This window comes from Odocoileus virginianus, chromosome 24, assembly GCF_023699985.2.
Source record: "Odocoileus virginianus isolate 20LAN1187 ecotype Illinois chromosome 24, Ovbor_1.2, whole genome shotgun sequence".
NCBI classification, from domain to species: Eukaryota; Metazoa; Chordata; class Mammalia; order Artiodactyla; family Cervidae; genus Odocoileus; species Odocoileus virginianus.
Window position 1 is genome coordinate 9,136,738 of NC_069697.1, and position 19,112 is coordinate 9,155,849.

The following is a 19,112-nucleotide window of genomic DNA, read 5'->3' on the forward strand; positions in this document are numbered from 1 at the left end:
TCATATTCTGATTAGTTACTCAATTTTCTTCTTCATATTTAAAAAATAATAGTCTAATTAGGGAATCAATTAGGGCCAGATTTTAAATTAATATATTTTAAAACAATCAAGGTTCTAACAAATCTCCAGATATTCATAGAAAAATATTGAATTGATTTTGTTTAGAAAATACATGTTGTCACATTATAACGGGGCTGATTTCGTTAATACTGAGAATGATATGGTCTATTATCTATCAAAATCAACATGATGTTGTGAAAGCAGTTACCCTGTGTTTTTCATAATGTTTCTGCATACCCCTTAATATTTTACTGAGCAGATTTCTACTTAGGCATGAGAAAGAGATGGTTTTTTAAAAAATTATAATAATCTCCAATGTTACAAAATATCATAGTTGCCATTCCAAAATGAAACAATCTGCTGAATATAGCATTGACAACAGATTTTTTCTTGTTATTTTTACGTGGGTTAAAAAAACCTTAAGTAAATTTTGCTGCTTCAAAATCGCCTAAAACTTCTCTATGACTAGTGTCAAATATCTTTTAAGGAAGTTTATATCATGTCTTAAAAGCAAAAAAAGTATTGAAATCCATCTTTGCTCCCCCATAAATAGACTATTGAAGTGAAGACTTGTCCTCAGTAATTTCAATTTGCTATTTTCTGCAAATTATAGTAACATCTTTATAGGGAGATCACTTAGAAACTATCAACTTTGTAATTTTAAGGATTCTCCATGATTTTTATTTTTCAAATTTTCAAATTCAGTAGATTTTTACAAATTTCACTTCCAATGGAAGTTTGATTTGCTAGATAAGGGCAAAAATTATTTGAATGTATTTTCTTTACCCCAATACCATTTGTCTCCATTGCTTTCTAGGAGTTTTTTTTTTTTAATTGGAGGATAATTACTTTATAAAATTGATATGGTTTTTGCCATACATCAACATATATAAGCCACAGGTATACTCCTAATCATTTGGATTTTTTTTTTTACCAATTATATGTATACTCTGTTTCCTATTTATTAGTAAAATTTATAGATGTATTGACCTGAGAATGATTCATAGGTCATCCTCATAGATAACACCTTTAGAATTAATGCTGAACCATGAATAATTGCCTTGTGTGTTTGATTTTCTTTAGTTAATTTGGTATCAATATGAAAGGAGTTTGATCTAATCCACACTTCTCAGGTTTCCCCATAAGAATTTGTGGTGTAACATATCGAGTGTCTTTCCAAAGACAAGATACAATGCTGTCTCCTTCATTTCCTTTATCCCCTAAGCTTTTTCTTCTTTTATAAAAAAGGGATAGCCTTACAGTTGTTCTTACACAAATTTGGGGTACATTTTTAGGGTAATAGAGAACCACTTAACTTTGGATTGCGATTTTTAGGCATTAGTGTTATGGGGCAGTACTTATTAAGTTATATTGAAAAATATAAATTATAAGATAAACAATGTCTAGTATTTTTAGGTTTGGCTAACAGAATAAGAGACAATGCAATTTAAATATACTGTAGTGGGTAATTTTTGTTGCATCAAACGGTACTGACCATTTCAGTTATTTTATAGTAGGTAGGGTTTAGTTATCTGATGACTCTGATCAATGTAGTTATTAAACTGGCTTCTTCAATTGAGATTCTACATGAGTTCAAATTAGATGGGAAAATGTCAGATCTCTTCTTTGATTTATATCATGCAGTACTGACTAAGACTTCATCTACATAGCAACCCCAAAAATGTCAAAGAAAGGTGGAATGGAGTTTTGCCATTTAAATAGGTGTGTTGTTTTCATACTCTGTGGTTAATTGGAAAGTTCTCTACTCTTGAATGATGTAAATATGATAAATATGAAAAAAACATAAGTTTAGCAACAATAATTAATAATAAATAATTATTAAATTATTAAATAAATAACAATGATAAATAATTAAATAAAACTTACGTAAGAGGTGACCTATGCGAAGGCTTTTTATCTGTCTTTTTCCTCCCACTATCCTTCAGTGCTTAGAACAGTGAACATACAATGAGTCCTCAGTCTGCTGAATGACAAATGAATAAATCATTTGTTGTGAGGTTCTAGTTTAGAACACGTCCTCCATCTTTCAAAGATTAAAGTGTTTTTCCTTCAGATTAGAATTCCTGTGGGGGAATCAAGGTAAAGAATTATCCTTCTATATAGAGATACACCGAAATGTTTTTAGAAAAGGAGACTGAAAGAATTGACAAGTTATAAGTGTACCCATGTTACATTTATCTCTTAATTTTGAGCACACATTTTACCCATACTGGATTCTGGAGACTTGACTGCAATAATCAAATAATAGGCTTCTAATCCAGAGTTCAACTATCTATTCATTCACTAGTCAACAAACATTTAGAAATATTTATTAAAATATCTAAGGAGATTTTTTTTGTACTGATTACTTTATAATAGAGACTGAAAAACCCAACTCTTTTTTTTTTCCATTTATTTTTATTAGTTGGAGGCTAATTACTTTACATCATTGCAGTGGTTTTTGTCATACATTGAAATGAATCAGCCATGGATTTACATGTATTCCCCATCCCAGTCCCCCCTCCCACCTCCCTCTCCACCCGATCCCTCTGGGTCTTCCCAGTGCACCAGGCCCGAGCACTTGTCTCATGCACCCAGCCTGGGCTGGTGATCTGTTTCACCCTAGATAATATACATGTTTCTATGCTGTTCTCTTGAAACATCCCACCCTCGCCTTCTCCCAGAGTCCACAAGTCTGTTCTATACATCTGAGTCTCTTTTTCTGTTTTGCATATAGGGTTATCATTACCATCTTTCTAAATTCCATATATATGTGTTAGTATACTGTAATGGTCTTTATCTTTCTGGCTTACTTTGCTCTGTATAATGGGCTCCAGTTTCATCCATCTCATTAGAACTGATTCAAATGAATTCTTTTTAATGGCTGAGTAATATTCCATGGTGTATATGTACCACAGCTTCCTCATCCATTCGTCTGCTGATGGGCATCTAGGTTGCTTCCATGTCCTGGCTATTATAAACAGTGCTGCGATGAACATTGGGGTGCACGTGTCTCTTTCAGATCTGGTGAAAAACCCAACTCTCAATCTCTAAGATGAAATACTACATGATTATGCTAATTTCATGTTTTACTTAAGCTTGATTAGGTTCATTAATTATAAATAATATTTTGGGGAGTTATGACATAAATTTCTTTCTGTTATCTTAAAGAAGATAGAGTCATTCTTCATTTGTTTTTACCCTTAATATGTCTTTGTTCCAACTGGAGTTCGCTAAATCTGTGAAATATTTTACCTTAGTGAAATAAATTTAATGTTTGACCACATCCTAATCATAAAGAACAGTACTTTTGTGCCACATTTTCTCTTTCTTCAGCCAACATGTTATAAAGTCTTTTGAATCACTTATTCCTTATTGTAATCTTGTATAGTGATAGGAAGGATTTAATGACACCCATTTAATAGATAAGGAGACTAAATGTGGAGGGAGGAATTGGCTATTTATAATCACACAATGAAATATAAACTAAAAGTGGACAAGTGCCCAGGGTAGAATTTTTCTTGGTTGATTAGTCCTATTGTACTGGGAGGTTTCCTAGTAGTTGCTCTTGACATACATACATTTATTTTATGTATTTATTTAGTAATTTGATGCTTTTATACATTACAAAATGATCACCACTTGGTGACTTTCTAACCGGAATTTAAGTACTTGGTGCCTTATCTAAAACCAATTGTTTTTCCTTCTTTTTCTTTACTATTGCAAAGAATAAGGGCATCTGAAATTTGAGATTCACATAATTTATAAAATCAGCAGACAAAAATCAATTAATTTTTCAAACATAAATTAAAATTTCCCTGATAAAGTATACCAGCTACATGTAATTGCATTCAGAGTATTCCACATATTATCTTTTGGTATGTTTTAATTTTTGTAAAACCTTCAAGATTTCTACTGGGAATTCATCAGTCAGTCATAAACAACTTTCCCTGGAAAGTTATTTTTATAAATTAATTTGTTCTGAACAAACGTTATGATTTTGATTTGAGAAAATTATTCCACGTTACTCTATTTCTTGTGTACATGTGGAGAACAATGTATAGAAATTTAACATTAGTTATCTGTGTTTTTAAAGGATCTGATACAAATCCAATTGTTAATAAATTAGTAAATTGTTTTAGTCTGTTTTCTAATAGAATTGCTTATATGTCTTCAGTCATGAACTGACTTCAGTAATTTTTAGAAATTTGAGAATGTATTTTTAAAGTTCCCTCCTCTTCTTCTCTTTTTTAGTTCCAGGTGCAGTATTTGATTTGCAGGTTGCAGAAGTAGAAGCCACAGAAATAAGAATTACTTGGAAGAAACCACGACAACCAAATGGAATTATTAACCAATATCGAGTGAAAGTGTTAGTTTCCCAGACAAGAGTGCTTTTAGAAGATACTCTGCTCATTGGAAAAGATGAGGTACTGCACTTGAATTTCTTATTCTGTTGAGCCCTTTCTACCCGGTTTTGGCCCACATAACTTGGGAGATTTGCCAACATGCAAACATAAAATATTTGACAAGCTTCAAAGTACAAAGTGAAGTAAATTTAGCTATGCTGATAACCTAGCTCATCATATTTCATTTCAAGACATTTATTATTAGTTAAGTGCTATTATTCTTTTTCAGCATATGAAAAATGTTAATTGGGCAATTAAGCAGGACTAAAGGTACTTCCATAAGTGAATATTATTATGGTAATAAAGTTAATGAATTGTTTGGAAGCTCCTGTTAAGATTTAAATACTCCTCCTAAGGTTGTGCTTGCAATTTGGAATAGTTGCCAAAGAAAGGCACAATAAGTTTAGTAATTGCTGTTGACAAATGGTTTTGTCCTCCTTAGTCTTAGGAAGCCAGATTTCTCAAAGCTACCTCATTTAAAAATAAGCAATATACATTTGACTAAAGAAATCAAATAAAAGAGATGAAATCATCATAAATATAAAATAAGAGGACAATGTTTGCTTTTAGTCAGACTGGAAGCCTTCTTTCCCCCCTTTCTTTCTATTTGAAAGTGTTGTGTTGGCTAAAAAGTTTGTTCAGGATTTTCTGTAAGATGCTATGGAAAAATCCAAATAAACATTTTTGCCAACCCAATATAGGTGGCACTAATTTTTCCTTCACTGTCTTCGTTCACCTCATCCAGCCAGCTGTTCACCTGGGAAATCCTTCTAAGACTTTAGACTGATGGTATCCAAATATTGGTGGTTCCTGGGGCTCACGAAAAATACATCTGTTTCAGACCAGTGAGTGTAGCAGACACAGCAACTTGGAGGCCCGACCTCTGGTTATTCAGCAATGAGGTTCCACGAGTTCGGTCCAGAATCATCACTTCTTCTAGCTGTGCTCTTGTTTTTCTCCACGTATATTGTCCATTCTATTCCTAGTCCCAGACTTCCTCCATTTCTGACACCCACCTAAAAGTTACCTTACTGTGTGCTTAATGCATTCTGGCCAACCAGGACTCATTAGTACAAGTTGTTTGACTTCTGGCCCAGGATTACAGTTTAATCAAATGTGGACTCCATTCCTCTTGTGTAAAAGATGTTGAGTTGTGCTTTCTCTGATACTTTAGTCGACAGCTCAGGCACAGGGCAAAAACTTAACCCTCTGCTCCTGCTGAGAAGGCCTTAAATTAGATGCTTCACTTTTTAGGATTGTGTGGCAGATCCCCCACTTCTGCTAATGATATCTATTGAGTGATAAGCTACACCTCTTTTTCTCTTGAAACTAAGAGATTCTGGAAAGACTTCTTGTGATATGATCCACAATCCCTGTGACGTAATAGAGATAACATGAGCTTTGGTATATACAAATCTGGGTTTATATTCCTAATTTGGTCACTTAGTGTGACCTCTCTTTTATAGCAGAGAGGTTAAGTGCATGGACCTAGGAGACAGAATGCTGGGTTTAAACCTTGGTTTTGCCCTTACTGATGGTTTAACCTTGAAAGAGTATACCTGGACTCTCTGAACTTGTTTCATTTTTAAGATAGGGACTCTAAGAGTCTGTGTAACATGGAGTTACTAGTGAGGATTTAATGGATTAATGTGTGAAGAGCTTAGAACTCCACCTGATGTATGGTAAGTTTGGTGACCTGAATAACTGTGACCTGTTGTAATTATTAATCATGGCATTGGACCTTTCACCCTCACTGGGACACAATATTAGCTTCCTTCAGTCGCAATAAAAGGAGACATCATACTTTATTTCTGTGACTGTGTATCTCTTCATTGGATCAGGCCCTTATTGATGTTTCTGCTTTCCCGTGTGATTGGTGTTTGGGTTTACCTTTCAGGAGGCTGATGTGGGGAGACACATGTGGAAGCTCTAAGTTCAGATGAGCTAGTGTCCTAGTCCCGTCTCTGCCTTTTCCTCACCCCATGACCTTTGACAAGTCAACTTTTGGAGACTTGCTGCGTTCATGTTTAAAGTAGAGCTTATATGCCTGCCTTATGTTGAAGGGCATGGTGAGGAGTAAAGGAGATAACAGAAAAAAACTCTGGCTTAGTAGATCCTTTTCCTTGGTGTAGGATAAGGAATTTTCTATTCACTCTTTAACTTTTCAGAGTAAAACACTGTGTCCTAAGAATTTTTGAAATCCCTGAAGTCTTGTTAAAATTTACCAGTGAGCACTTGTCTCATGCATCCAGCCTGGGCTGGTGATCTGTTTCACCCTAGATAATATACACTACAGCTACCCACTACAATATTGCAAAGTAATTAGCCTCCAACTAATAAAAATAAATAAAAAAAGAAAAAAAAAAGACAAATTCCAAACTTAAATAAAAAAAAAGAATTTACCAGTGACCTCCTACATGTCAAATAAGGCGGATCTATGTTTTTAACCATCCTCATCTTCCCTGTGTCCTCCAAAATTCATTCCTTTACCTCCAACTCTCCAGCTTTTGACACAACCGCTTTCTCCCTAGTAATCGGTCCACTGGCATATACTGCAACTTTGCAAAAAAACTTGGCCTTGTACTATGACAAATGAATACTTAAGAAAGCTAGCTCTTTTACTACTTTCTAATTCCTTCCTGAGAGTTCTGTCTTCAGCCACTTCCTTTTGACAGCCTCACAGTTTCAGTCACTGCTTCCTATTTGCATGATTCTTTCACCGTGTTTTCCATGATGATTTTTCTGACACTCTGCATCCCTAATTACAATCATTTGTGGTGAAGTTCTGCCAGGACGCATCACATTTAAACTCATCTACCCCCATAGAACAGAGCAGAACAAGCATCTTTTTTGAGACAATAGGACTTGGTTCTTGATTGGAAGGAGGAGACGGTAGAGGTAGATAGAAATCCTGGGACAGTGATTGGGACCTATTAGTTTTCCTGTGGGACAGAAGGAGAAAGTCTGTAAGGGTAATTGATAGTTTTAGTGACCAATAACAAGGTCAGAAGGAGACTGAATTGAAACCCAGATACGAAATAACAGGCTTAGAATTCCCTATCCCCTTGGATTGGTCACATCACAGATCTCTGATCTGAAAGTCATTGTCGAAGCATTTGGGAGGCTTTAGTGGCATTTTTATATGTCTGATGTCTTTCTTTTTGGATAATGGCACCATTATCTTTGTGAGGGCTTGGAATCTTGGAATTACCTCTGACTTTGGTTATACTTAGCATTTAATAGCTACTCAATGTTAAGGCCAGTTCAAAGTGTAACCTTCATACCTCTGTATTCCATTTTTGTGTCCTCACTCCAGCTCAGGATTGCCTGGACTATTTTTGTTAGCTTACTACACTAGTTTTCCATTGTATAACAGTTTGCCACAAGCTTAAAACAATTCACATTCATCATCTCGCAGTTTCTGTGGGTCAGGAATCCAGACAGCTTGTGTAGGTTCCCTGCTGAGGGTCTCATAGGATGCAGCTGAGGGTCTTACCTTCCTGTGTTCTCATATGGATGCTCAACTGGGGAAGAATCTACTTCTTGGCTGACTTAGATTTTTGGCAGATTTAATTTCCTTTTGATTATAGAACTGAGGGCCCTGGATCCTTGCTGGCCCTCTGACTAGAGACTATTCTTAGCTCCAGCTCATTGGGGTCCCCCACAGTTTCTTGCCACAGAACTTTCCCAACATGGCATTCCCTTCATCAAGCTAGCAAGGACAGTCTGTATAATATAACCATGGGAGTGACATCCCATCGCCTTTCCCTTAGTCCATTGGTTGGATGAAAATCACACTTCCCGCAAGAGGAAGGGATTATACAAAAGCATGAACAGCAGGAGGTAGGATGGTAGAAGGATCATGAGAGAGGCTATGCGCTGCAGTCTCTGGGTTACAATCCATCCAGATTCAAGTATTAATGCATTTACACTATAAAAGTAAATAAAAAATGAGAATGGACTTGGAACATGAATATGCATCTATTTTAGTAATTAATGCTTTCCTTTTGTAGCAGAAAGTCAATTGATACTGCCTGAAGTAAGTAACTCGTTGTGACACCATGGACTATACAGTCCATTCTGGCCTCTGGAGAGGCCAGAATATTGGACTGGGTAGCCTTTCTCTTCTCCAGGGGATCTTCCCAACCCAGGGATCAAACCCAGGTCTCCCACATTGCAGGCAGATTCTTTACCTGCTAAGCCGCAAGGGAAGCCTAAGTGACCCTTAACGGAAAATTACCTAGTGATTTTAGAAGTAACACCATAAGAACTGAAACAGAGATGATTAAAGATGTTGCTTCCAACAAATATACAAATATTGAATCATTATGTTGCACACTGGAAAGCGATTTGATGTTATATGTTGATTATATCTTAGTTAAAAAGAAAGACTTGATTTCAAAATCTCAAAAAAATGTTTCTAGAGAGTAAGACTTGCAGTTGGAAAGCTACAGACAGGAAAATATTATTTTCATTGTAAATCCTTCATCATCTCTTGTATTTTTAGCTACCTGCATACCTTGTGATGATGACACTTTTCATAAAGTATTAAAATATAATCATCCTATGCTAGGTTTGATCTGATATCATCACCCTTATTGAAATTTTTTCCAGTGACCTCTCATGACTTGTTTGTGTCTTAATAGACAGGAGTTATTTAAGCATGCTGAAATATGTATAGGATTTTACTCTCACTATTTAAACATGTATTTGATTAAAAAAAAATTGAAAATTTAATCTCAAAGTTTGAGAACTTTTATTTCAACTTCCAAGTTTATATATGAAGGTAATCAATCACATGACTAATAAATGATTGGAGATCCAGCCTCTGCTAAAATATTTGATCAGCTCTGACAATAGGGTATCCATGACCATGTAATCAGTTCCTCTTCTCTAAGCTTTAAACCATGCTTCTTTGTGGTCTCACAGGCATGCATTTCTTAGGTAACTATAAAGTTCCAGGCACTATGATAGGTCTGGAACATATATAAAGAAGAAACTACCATGTTCTTTAACAGTTTTGAACTGAAGTATTTGTTCTCTAATGTTTACCAGTTTATCCCATTTCTTCTCTCCAGAACCACACAGTAGCTTAGAGTAGCTTAGAGTCTGGGGTTTGCAACCAGGGAAATGTATTCCAGTCCTACCTCTTCTATGACTAGTTTTATGAACTTGAACAGCTGACTGTAAAATGGAAATGATATCTTTTTCTTTGGGATATAATCAAGTGATATCACACGGGTAAAAATATTTATCACTGTACTTGACACAAAGTAGCTTTAAATGTTGGTGTCTCCAGCAGTAATAACAATATGCAATGATTTAACTTTTTATCATTTGAAAATAATCATCATGGTTTCCCTAAGGCTTAATATCCTCAGTTTCTCATCAGTCATTCATATTATTGATTACTCTCCTGTGTATTTATTTTCCAGTTTATCAGTGATCCTCTTTCTCAGCTGAACACTATATTCCATATATAGTTTGACTAGAGCCAAATTGAGCAGAATTATTTTCTCCTTTAGCATGAATTTTCTGCTTCTATCAATGCAAAGAATAAAATTCATTTATTTGGGATACTTATTTCACCTAGATGAAAGTTTAAAAAATCCTGAAGTCCACTCTTCATTAACTGCTCTCTAGTTGAATTTCACACTCAGATCTCATTCTGTACTTCTGTACTTGTTTTTCAGATCAAATCCTGAGGGATTTTCTCCCCAAACACTCTTGCTATGTAGTGTCACAAATTTCTGAGATTTGTATGGATACATCTTTTCATCTAACATATTTCTCAAGTATATAAATGTTTGTCAGTGGTGAACATAGGACGCAAGCCAAATGCTTGGCCAATGGCTCCAGAATGAGGCTGAGGACACGACTCGAAAGTAGTATAGGAATTCTAGAGATGTTTACTTTATTGAGCGTTAAGAACATAGACAGAATCAAGCCTTAAGGATTTGTCACCCTGCAGAATGATACAGTTTCCGTTAGAAGGCTTCCAAACATATACTAATTATAAAATTCTTTTTACCACTGGTTGAAAATAGTACGAATCATGTTATAGTTTATAATAAAATATGGAAGCATTTCTTAAGAATAAGTCAACATTTTCATTAAATCAATTGAGCAGACTTCCAAAAAGTGTAAATTGATAGATATAGTAAAGTTTTTGAAAATACAATCATATTAGCTATAATGAAGACTGTTACATGTAGAATCGGGTTGGTTTATTCAGGTGGATTAGGAACTGAACTCTGAAGACTTCTAATTCTTTCATATCAATTCCAAAGATTCCTAGGTAGCATATGAGAAGGCTTTCATGTTGATAAATTGTGACATTGCCTAACTCAGTTGTTTTCGATCGAGGGCAGTTTTGCTCTCCAGGAGACGTTTTGTGATCTCTGAAGTTTTCATTGTCACCACAGGGAATATGTTTCTAGTGGGTAGGGACCAGGGAGGCTGGTCCCTACAATGCCCTGCACAGCTCTCTATAACAAAAAAATTCTCAAACATGGAATGTCATTAGTGCTGGGGTTGAGACTACTAGACTAACTCAATGAGGCCAAACTTGGGCGAGTTGTGATAGACCTTTATTTCCTTCCCTATCACTCATTTCTACTCCTATTTCTCAGCCACTTCTCATTACTTTAAGTTCTGATTCTTTCCTATCATTTTTACTCTTAAAATTATTTCTTTTTCATCCTTTGAAAAACCTAATCCCTGTTTTAAAGAGGCGAAGTGTGAGAAATAGTCACAACATGAGACACTTGGTGATAGTTAGTAACTTTTTGGATTTTTACAAAACCAGTTCAAATTTATAAGTTCAAATCACTTATAGCTAGGGAGGGTCCTTCCAGTGTATTTGGGAGAAGTTCAGGTAGTCAAAATTACTCAGTCACCTCTTAGGCTGGAATAGTAATTTGTCAACAGAGATGCTTAACTTAGTTAATTGATGGGATACTACGGCTTAACTCTCAAAAATGTATCTGACATTGGTATAAAATATTGTGAGATTTAATGCAAAATCACAGTTCAGGGGAAATTCTTTGTATTGCCCTGTTGTACCCTCTGTAGTGCTTTGTACACTGGATTCTCAAAGGGTGGTTGATTGATAGTGGAAACAGCTGTGTGGCTCAGGCATAAACTATTGACTGGAATACCAGAGCATCTCTGAATTATGTGTTTGTGATTCATGCCTTCTCTGATTTCCCAGTGGAAGTAAAGTTGAAGTGTGCCTTGGAAGGTGGAAGATCTTTAGTTTGTTCCAAGTATGGTTCCTTATCCAGAGTGCTTTATCATAATATTTTTGGAGTAAATATTATTGATATCTCCCTGCTTTTCATCACAATACTTCCCTGGGTAAAGAAATAAGATTTAGATAATTTTATCTTATAATATCATTTGGAGAATTTGCTATATCTTTGCATCTTTTCTCAGTTTTATTTCTCGGAAAAGTTAATATTCAAATGATCTGCCTTTATAACTAGGTAAATAAGTAAGCAGCCTTAAAATTCCTTGCCTTCCTGATATTTTTCTGAGCATCTACTTTTTAAAGAAAAAATACTAAGTGCTTTATGTTCATAAGGAATTAAAAGCCTGTTTTGGGCTCAACTCAAAAAATATTAAAAGATAGGTGTACCAAAATTTATAAATAAAATCTATATTATGAATTAATTAGAAATTCTGAGGGTGCACGAACATGGATTTGGAAGGAATAGAGTGATTTTCTTCTTTGAAAAAAAATCTTCTTAAAAAAAAAAAAGGGCTTGGAGGTGAGTCTGGAAGAAATTGACAAAAAAATAGTAGCTCTTAAAACATTGTCTTTTTTTCCCCCAATACTTCATTTTGGAAAATTTTGAACTGGTATAAATGAAAGAAAAAAGAGTATAATGTGTATCCATTAACCCATCACCTGGATTCCATAATTATCAACATGCTGTCTTTGTTGCCATTTCTCATTTTTCCTGTTGATGCAGGTGTATTTTAAAATAAATTCCAGAGTTCATATCTTTTTGCTCTTACATGCCTAACTAAGTATGGATTCCTAAAAAATACTGAAATTCTAATTCATTATGTAATTCCATTATCACAGTCGACACAATTACTAATATTGTCTTGGTATCATCTAAACCTAGGTTATTTTCAGATTTTTTCATTTTGTTTCAATCTATTACTCTGTGTGGAAAGAATGGAGAGAGTTCTCTTGCTGTCCTAACATAAAACTCTACTGTATATACTTGTAATATGCTCATGATGTTTTATTTCATGTCATTATTTGCTACTTTAGTGGACTTGATTCATGTGGGGTACATTACGGCATCTTGGAACAATCACAATTACCTAAAATATTTCTCAGACCCATAGCCTTACATAGGTCTGTTTTGAACTGTTTGAAAACTATTGCCATGTAATTTTGTTCATGTCTGTAACTTCACTTGATTATAGGTTGTTATTATTGACATATACCCAGCAGTCACGCAGAATGCTCACACCTGGTGTACAAATGAGGACACGTAGATGGCAAAGTAAAACACATTTTAATAAGACAGTAGGCCTAAACAACTTGTTATTGGGTGGTAAGCAGTTAAAATATTTTAGTCATGCCATTTTTTTTTTTTTACCATTTTTGAGTCAGAGATAAATTATTTCATTTTTCACCTAATACAGTATGGAGCTTTAAGATATGGAATTGATCATAATGGGCTACAATGATGCAGGATTTTAATAGTTTCAGAATGAAAATTTGGAGTGTAAGGGAGACAGTAGTCATGGAAATAATATTATCTTTAAAAAATTTATCATTTTAAAGTTACTAGTTTTTGAAACTAGTACTTGATTGAAGCCATTATTAAGTGTAACCATCACTGTCTTTGCAAATATCTGTTTCCAGGTGCAGTATATAAACCCCATGGCTCCAGAAACTGTGAGCATAGTAGAGTCAATGGCAGGATTATTTGAGGGCTCAGCAGAGATGTCTTCTGACCTGTACTCACTTGCTTCAGTTATATACAACAGTCATCCACATAATTACTTTCCTGTGAAGGGCAGAGCTGAAGACCAGCCTTCAACATTTGGTAGGTACATTTTTTTGTTCTGTGTGAAATGTATTTAAACCACCAGTACTAGCTAGCACAGATATGAACCTTAGCTCAGAGTTCAACCCAATTATTAATGGTCCATGGGCTGGAGTCAGATTTTTTTTCTTTAACTGTTGGATAACCTCATGCGGCAAATGGAAATGCCACACACGCAGGAGCTGGCCCCTCCTAACCCATCTGACCTTCCTCCAGAGAAAGTAGCACCCGAGAGTCTCCAGCCAAGCTGCAGAGACAATCAGTTATTACAGTTGCCAAAGCAGGTGTGATGGGAAAGGATTAACATATCTTCCAATCATTCACAGGCCTCACACTCTCTGCAGCTTTTGACTAATAGGTTTTCAAATGTCACTGAAGGTAAATAGGTCAGAAAATTACAACTCTAGTGCGTGGGGTGATCAACAGGTGGAGGTGACCCCAGTGACGTGGTGATGTCATTAGTGTATACACTTACTCTTCAGGGTCAAGGGATCTTATTGTTTCTATAAGGAGAATGTCATATATAGTGAATTAAAAATATTTGGTTAGAAGAAAGAGATCTAAATTATCTGTTTTTTCTAAAATGCTAAGTGAGAAAAAAGGTTTTCTCTTGTTGCTTTTTCTCTAATTTGGTATTTGTTCCCTTCCAAATTAAAATGTTATATTGATGGTGGAATTTGGCAAAAGTATCACATTGCATTCAATATATGCTTATTTCATTTACTGACATGTTTTTCTTGAGCAAAGAAGACAATTTTTAGAAGACACTAAAAATTAAGAGGCCCATGATTTCTGATACAGATTTTTAAAAAAATACTTTCTTTGGCCTAAAGCACTAATTATCACTGTTGGAAGTGCACAGTCTAAATAAGTTAAAAAAAACAACTAACTTATTTTTTGAAATAGGGATTTTTTTTAAATCCTTGTCCAGACATATTAATGTGGCAGTTTTATAAGCATGTTTGCTTTAAATCATTAATGGGTTTTTCAAATGTGTGGTGAATTTTGAGTCCAAATAAAATCTTATTTCCATGATTTTTATATCATAATGCAGCATTGACTTATAATATTTCAATTTGATGTTATTGCCCAGTTGTTTTTTAGGAAAAGAATTCCTAACCTGTCTTTTTTAGAAAGTTATATTTTTTTAAAACACTAATCTCTTATTCTGGGATAGTGTATAACAGCTAGCAAAACTATATTATGAGCACAAAATGTCAATATATGTTACTGGAGTACATTCAGTATATTTATTATTAATTATGTATCTACCTTTCATATAAGGGATTACATGGAGAGATTAAGGGATACTGTGAAATTGGGTTTAAAATTTCACTGTGGAAGCAAAAATGATTTTGATCACAAAGCCAAATATTTGTTAAATGTTTTAAAAACTGATTTCAAATAGGAACTTCAAGGAATCAGTATATCACTGACATTGCTGCTCAACAGCTGTCCTACGTTATCAGGAGACTTGTACCTTTCACTGAGCACATGATTAGTGTATCTGCTTTCACCATCATGGGAGAAGGACCACCAACGGTCCTCAATGTTAGGACACTTGAGCAAGGTAAGAATATATTTCCTTTGAAATAGTTACCTGCAGATATTGCTCTGGAACATTATAATACTTTTCATTCATGCTAATTTTTCATTCTTCTTCTCAAGTGCCAAGCTCCATTCAAGTTATAAACTATAAAAATATTAGTTCTTCATCTATTTTGTTATATTGGGATCCTCCAGAATATCCTAATGGAAAAATAACTCATTATACAATTTATGCAATGGAACTGGATACAAACAGAGCATTCCAGATGACTACTATAGATAACAACTTTCTCATAACAGGTAGAACAGAATTTTGTTTTGACATTCTTATCCTGATGGAAAATGCACATCTCTCCATGCCATTAAACACTGCGGGGTACATGTTGCATCATTGCAGATTTTGTTGTGCTATGCTCCCATGGATATCTTTAAAAATACTTGCAGAAATAACTTCATTAAATGTTGTTTTTCTTTCACTATATTTATCTGCAAATAAAGTCATCAGACCACAGGTATCCTAAGAATATACTTGACCTATGGAATTTTATGCCTGGTACGTCAAAATAATTCCGTATTGAAGGCTTGATTGACTGGATGTGACCATCAGCTGAAGTAATTGAGCTGACGTGGTATTTGTGCCAAATCAGCTACATTCCTTGCAGTGTGCCAAAAATTGTTTTTTCAGTCTCAGACCATTGCCTTGATATTTTAGGAGAGAACTAAAACCTCATCAAGATGGAAGGCTCTCATACCAAGGAAGTTTGGGAGACTGGAACTATAGGAGACTGATTTAGAGAACCAGTCTCCCAGATAAGTTATTTTCACTGGTCTTGTGTTAAATGGCACTAATCCAGGAATAGTATTCTAGGGACTTTGAACAAATGGCCTATTTTCCTTACAGGGTTAAAGAAATACACAAAATATAAAATGAGAGTGGCTGCCTCAACCACTGTTGGAGAAAGTTCTTTGTCCGAAGCAAATGACATCTTCGTGAGAACTCCAGAAGATGGTAAGAATGTTAGGTACAGCTTTAATAAAAAGAAGCAAGTGGTGTTGCATGCTTACTGTCATCTACCTCATGCTGCCTTTAGTGTCTGAAGCAATAAACATGAAAAAATACACATATTTGTTTTTTCCCCCAGAACCAGAATCGTCACCTCAAGATGTTGAAGTTACCGATGTTACTGCTAGTGAAATAAGTTTGAAGTGGTCACCACCTCAGAAACCCAATGGGATTATTGTTGCCTATGAAGTGCTCTATAGAAATGTAAATACCTTATTCATGAAGAACACCTCAACAACAGACATAATTTTAGGGGAGTTAAAACCTTACACCCTCTATAACATTTCTGTAAGGTCGTATACCAGATTTGGCCATGGTGATCAATTATCTTCTATAATTTCTGTGAGGACTTCTGAGACTGGTAAGTTTTTTTCCCATACATATTAGTGAAGTAAACATGGCCAATAATTGTCATATTGTTTTATATTTTACATGACCTGAAGTCTGTCATTCTGTTCTGTATAATCCAGGAATTTATATGATCTTTGTGGGAAGGTGTGGGAAAAGACTTACTGTGTAAATTTTTAAAATCTGATTTACATATAAGGGAACTCTGGAATAAAAGTCAGTGGTTTTTTTTCCCAAAGGAAGTATCTTGAGACATCAGAAGTCCTTTCAATGTACCTATAAATTAGGTTGCTTTGAAACTGGGAAATAGCAGAGACACATTCCATAAGAATAGAATCCTATACTACCTATAATCTTTATAAATTCTGTATACATCCATATGCACCTATCTATACATATATATCTATACATATATATGTATAGATGTGTGTGTGTGTGTATGTTAGTCACTCAGTCGTGTCCAACTCTGTGACCCCATGGACTGTAGCCCACCAGGCTTCTCTGTCCAAGAGATTCTCCAGGCAAGAGTACTGGAGTGGTTAGTATGCTGTAATGTTCTTTATCTTTCTGGCTTACTTCACTCTATATAATGGTAATGATAACCCTATATGCAAAACAGAAAAAGAGACACAGATGTACAGAACAGACTTTTGGACTCTGCGGGAGAAGGCGGGGGTGGGATGTTTCGAGAGAACAGCATCGAAACATGTATATTATCTAGGGTGAAACAGATCACCAGCCCAGGCTGGATGCATGAGACAAGTGCTCGGGCCTGGTGCACTGGGAAGACCCAGAGGGATCGGGTGGAGAGGGAGGTTGGAGGGGGGACCGGGATGGGGAATACATGTAAATCCATGGCTAATTCATGTCAATGTATGACAAAAACCACTACAATATTGTAAGGTAATTAGCCTCCAACTAATAAAAAAAAAAGAGTACTGGAGTGGGTTGCCATTTCCTTCTCCAGGGGATCTTCCCTGACCCAGGGATTGAACCCACATTTCCTGCACTGCACGTGGATTCTTTACTGTCTGAGCCACATATGTAAAGATGTAAGTAGATATGAATCTATAGATGTATAGCCCAGGTATCCTGCATTTCAGGCAGCTTCTCCACTATCTGAGCCACCTGGGAAGCCCATAGATGTATATAGACTTACTACATGTAAATTCTATACAAATTCTATACATCTGTCTATGCACGTGTGTATATCTATGTATGTTCTTGAGGTGTATATCTAGGCAGAGGTGTAGAGTCTGAGCACAGAAGGACATGCCCGGGGAAGCTTCACAGAGGAGGTAGCATTGGACCTTAATCTTAAAGAGTCAGGTGGAATGGACATTATATACGTTGTTGTGGCCAGGGTGTGCATCCCATATAAATGAAATAATGTAACCAAAGAATTAATTGTGTTTCAGTTTCAGTGTACAAGAACAAATAGCACAAAGTAAGACATTTGCCTGATGATCTTAGTGCATTGTTTATATTATGCTTATAAACATATATTGGAGCATCACTTTTAGGCCAACTCTAAACTAAATGTAAAGTTACTATCTTATCTCCCTACATTTAAAAAAATAAATATTTGTTGACTGGCTTAATGACTGTTCCTATACATCATAATTGGCTAAATATCAGCAATTTCATATGGTTCATCCAGATGCTGTAGGAGAGGCCCTGTCTCTGACCTTGAGGAATCAGGGATCTAGTAAGCCAGCTTACCTCTGGGCAAAAGTATTCTCTTGAGACTGGTCACAGAAATTAATAAAATAAATTGATATAAAATTGACCATAGAGGATGACACAGATGGTAAAGAATCCATCTGCAGTGCAGGAGATCTGAGTTTGATCCCTGGGTCGGGAAGATCCCCTGGAGAAGGGAATGGTAACCCACTCCAGTATTCTTGCCTGGAGAATTCCATGGACAGAGGCGCCTGGAGGGCTATAGTCCATGGGGTTGCAAAGATTCAGACACAACTGAGCAACTGACACTTTTTTTTTCACTTTTCATCCTCTTGATACTGTCACATAAATTAATAAAATGAAATGACATAAAATTGACCATAGGGGATGACAACAGTTGTAATGGAAGGAATGAGTAATGAAAAGAGCATTTCTTTTAAATCATCATAAATTGTATATTATGGTGCAAAATAATTGTTATTATATATTTTAGCATGCATCATTGCTTTTATAAATATATGGAAAATGAGAATTTTTGAGAAAAGTTTCTACCTGGTTTCATTTTACAGCACGTCAAGGAAAGAAACATATTTTAAGTACCTGCAGCATATTCTTCTATTGACTTTCACAAAAAAATGCCTTTTTAATTCTACAATAAAGCAATAAGGTATTATTACCTGCATTCCTAATGAAAAACTGAGGTCTATGAGGTTCATCTTTACAACAGATATTGAGCAAATAATTTATACTATAGCAGCCTTTACCTGGGCTCTATTAGCACTGTAGAAGAAAATGCATTTCCACCCTCCTAAAGTTAATATTAATTACTGGGTGTTTGACAGGCAATGAAATCTCCATCAATGACTTTTCCTAGATCCTGTCTACATCACCAATTTGAGTTCTTTTTGCAACAGAGGTAGCTAGAATTTT

At 35.3% G+C, this 19,112-nt stretch overlaps 1 protein-coding gene across 2 annotated transcripts in view; it reads left to right on the forward strand.

The window, feature by feature from the left end:
- PTPRQ (protein tyrosine phosphatase receptor type Q) overlaps positions 1-19,112 on the forward strand; it is a 235,648-nt gene that overhangs the window by 23,960 nt on the left and 192,576 nt on the right. For both annotated transcript variants that reach the window (XM_070454261.1, XM_070454262.1), the window contains exons 9-14: positions 4,315-4,487; positions 13,357-13,540; positions 14,949-15,110; positions 15,209-15,388; positions 15,990-16,097; positions 16,231-16,512. In XM_070454261.1, coding sequence (XP_070310362.1) covers positions 4,315-4,487; positions 13,357-13,540; positions 14,949-15,110; positions 15,209-15,388; positions 15,990-16,097; positions 16,231-16,512 — 1,089 coding nt within the window. The remainder of the gene's footprint in view (positions 1-4,314; positions 4,488-13,356; positions 13,541-14,948; positions 15,111-15,208; positions 15,389-15,989; positions 16,098-16,230; positions 16,513-19,112) is intronic.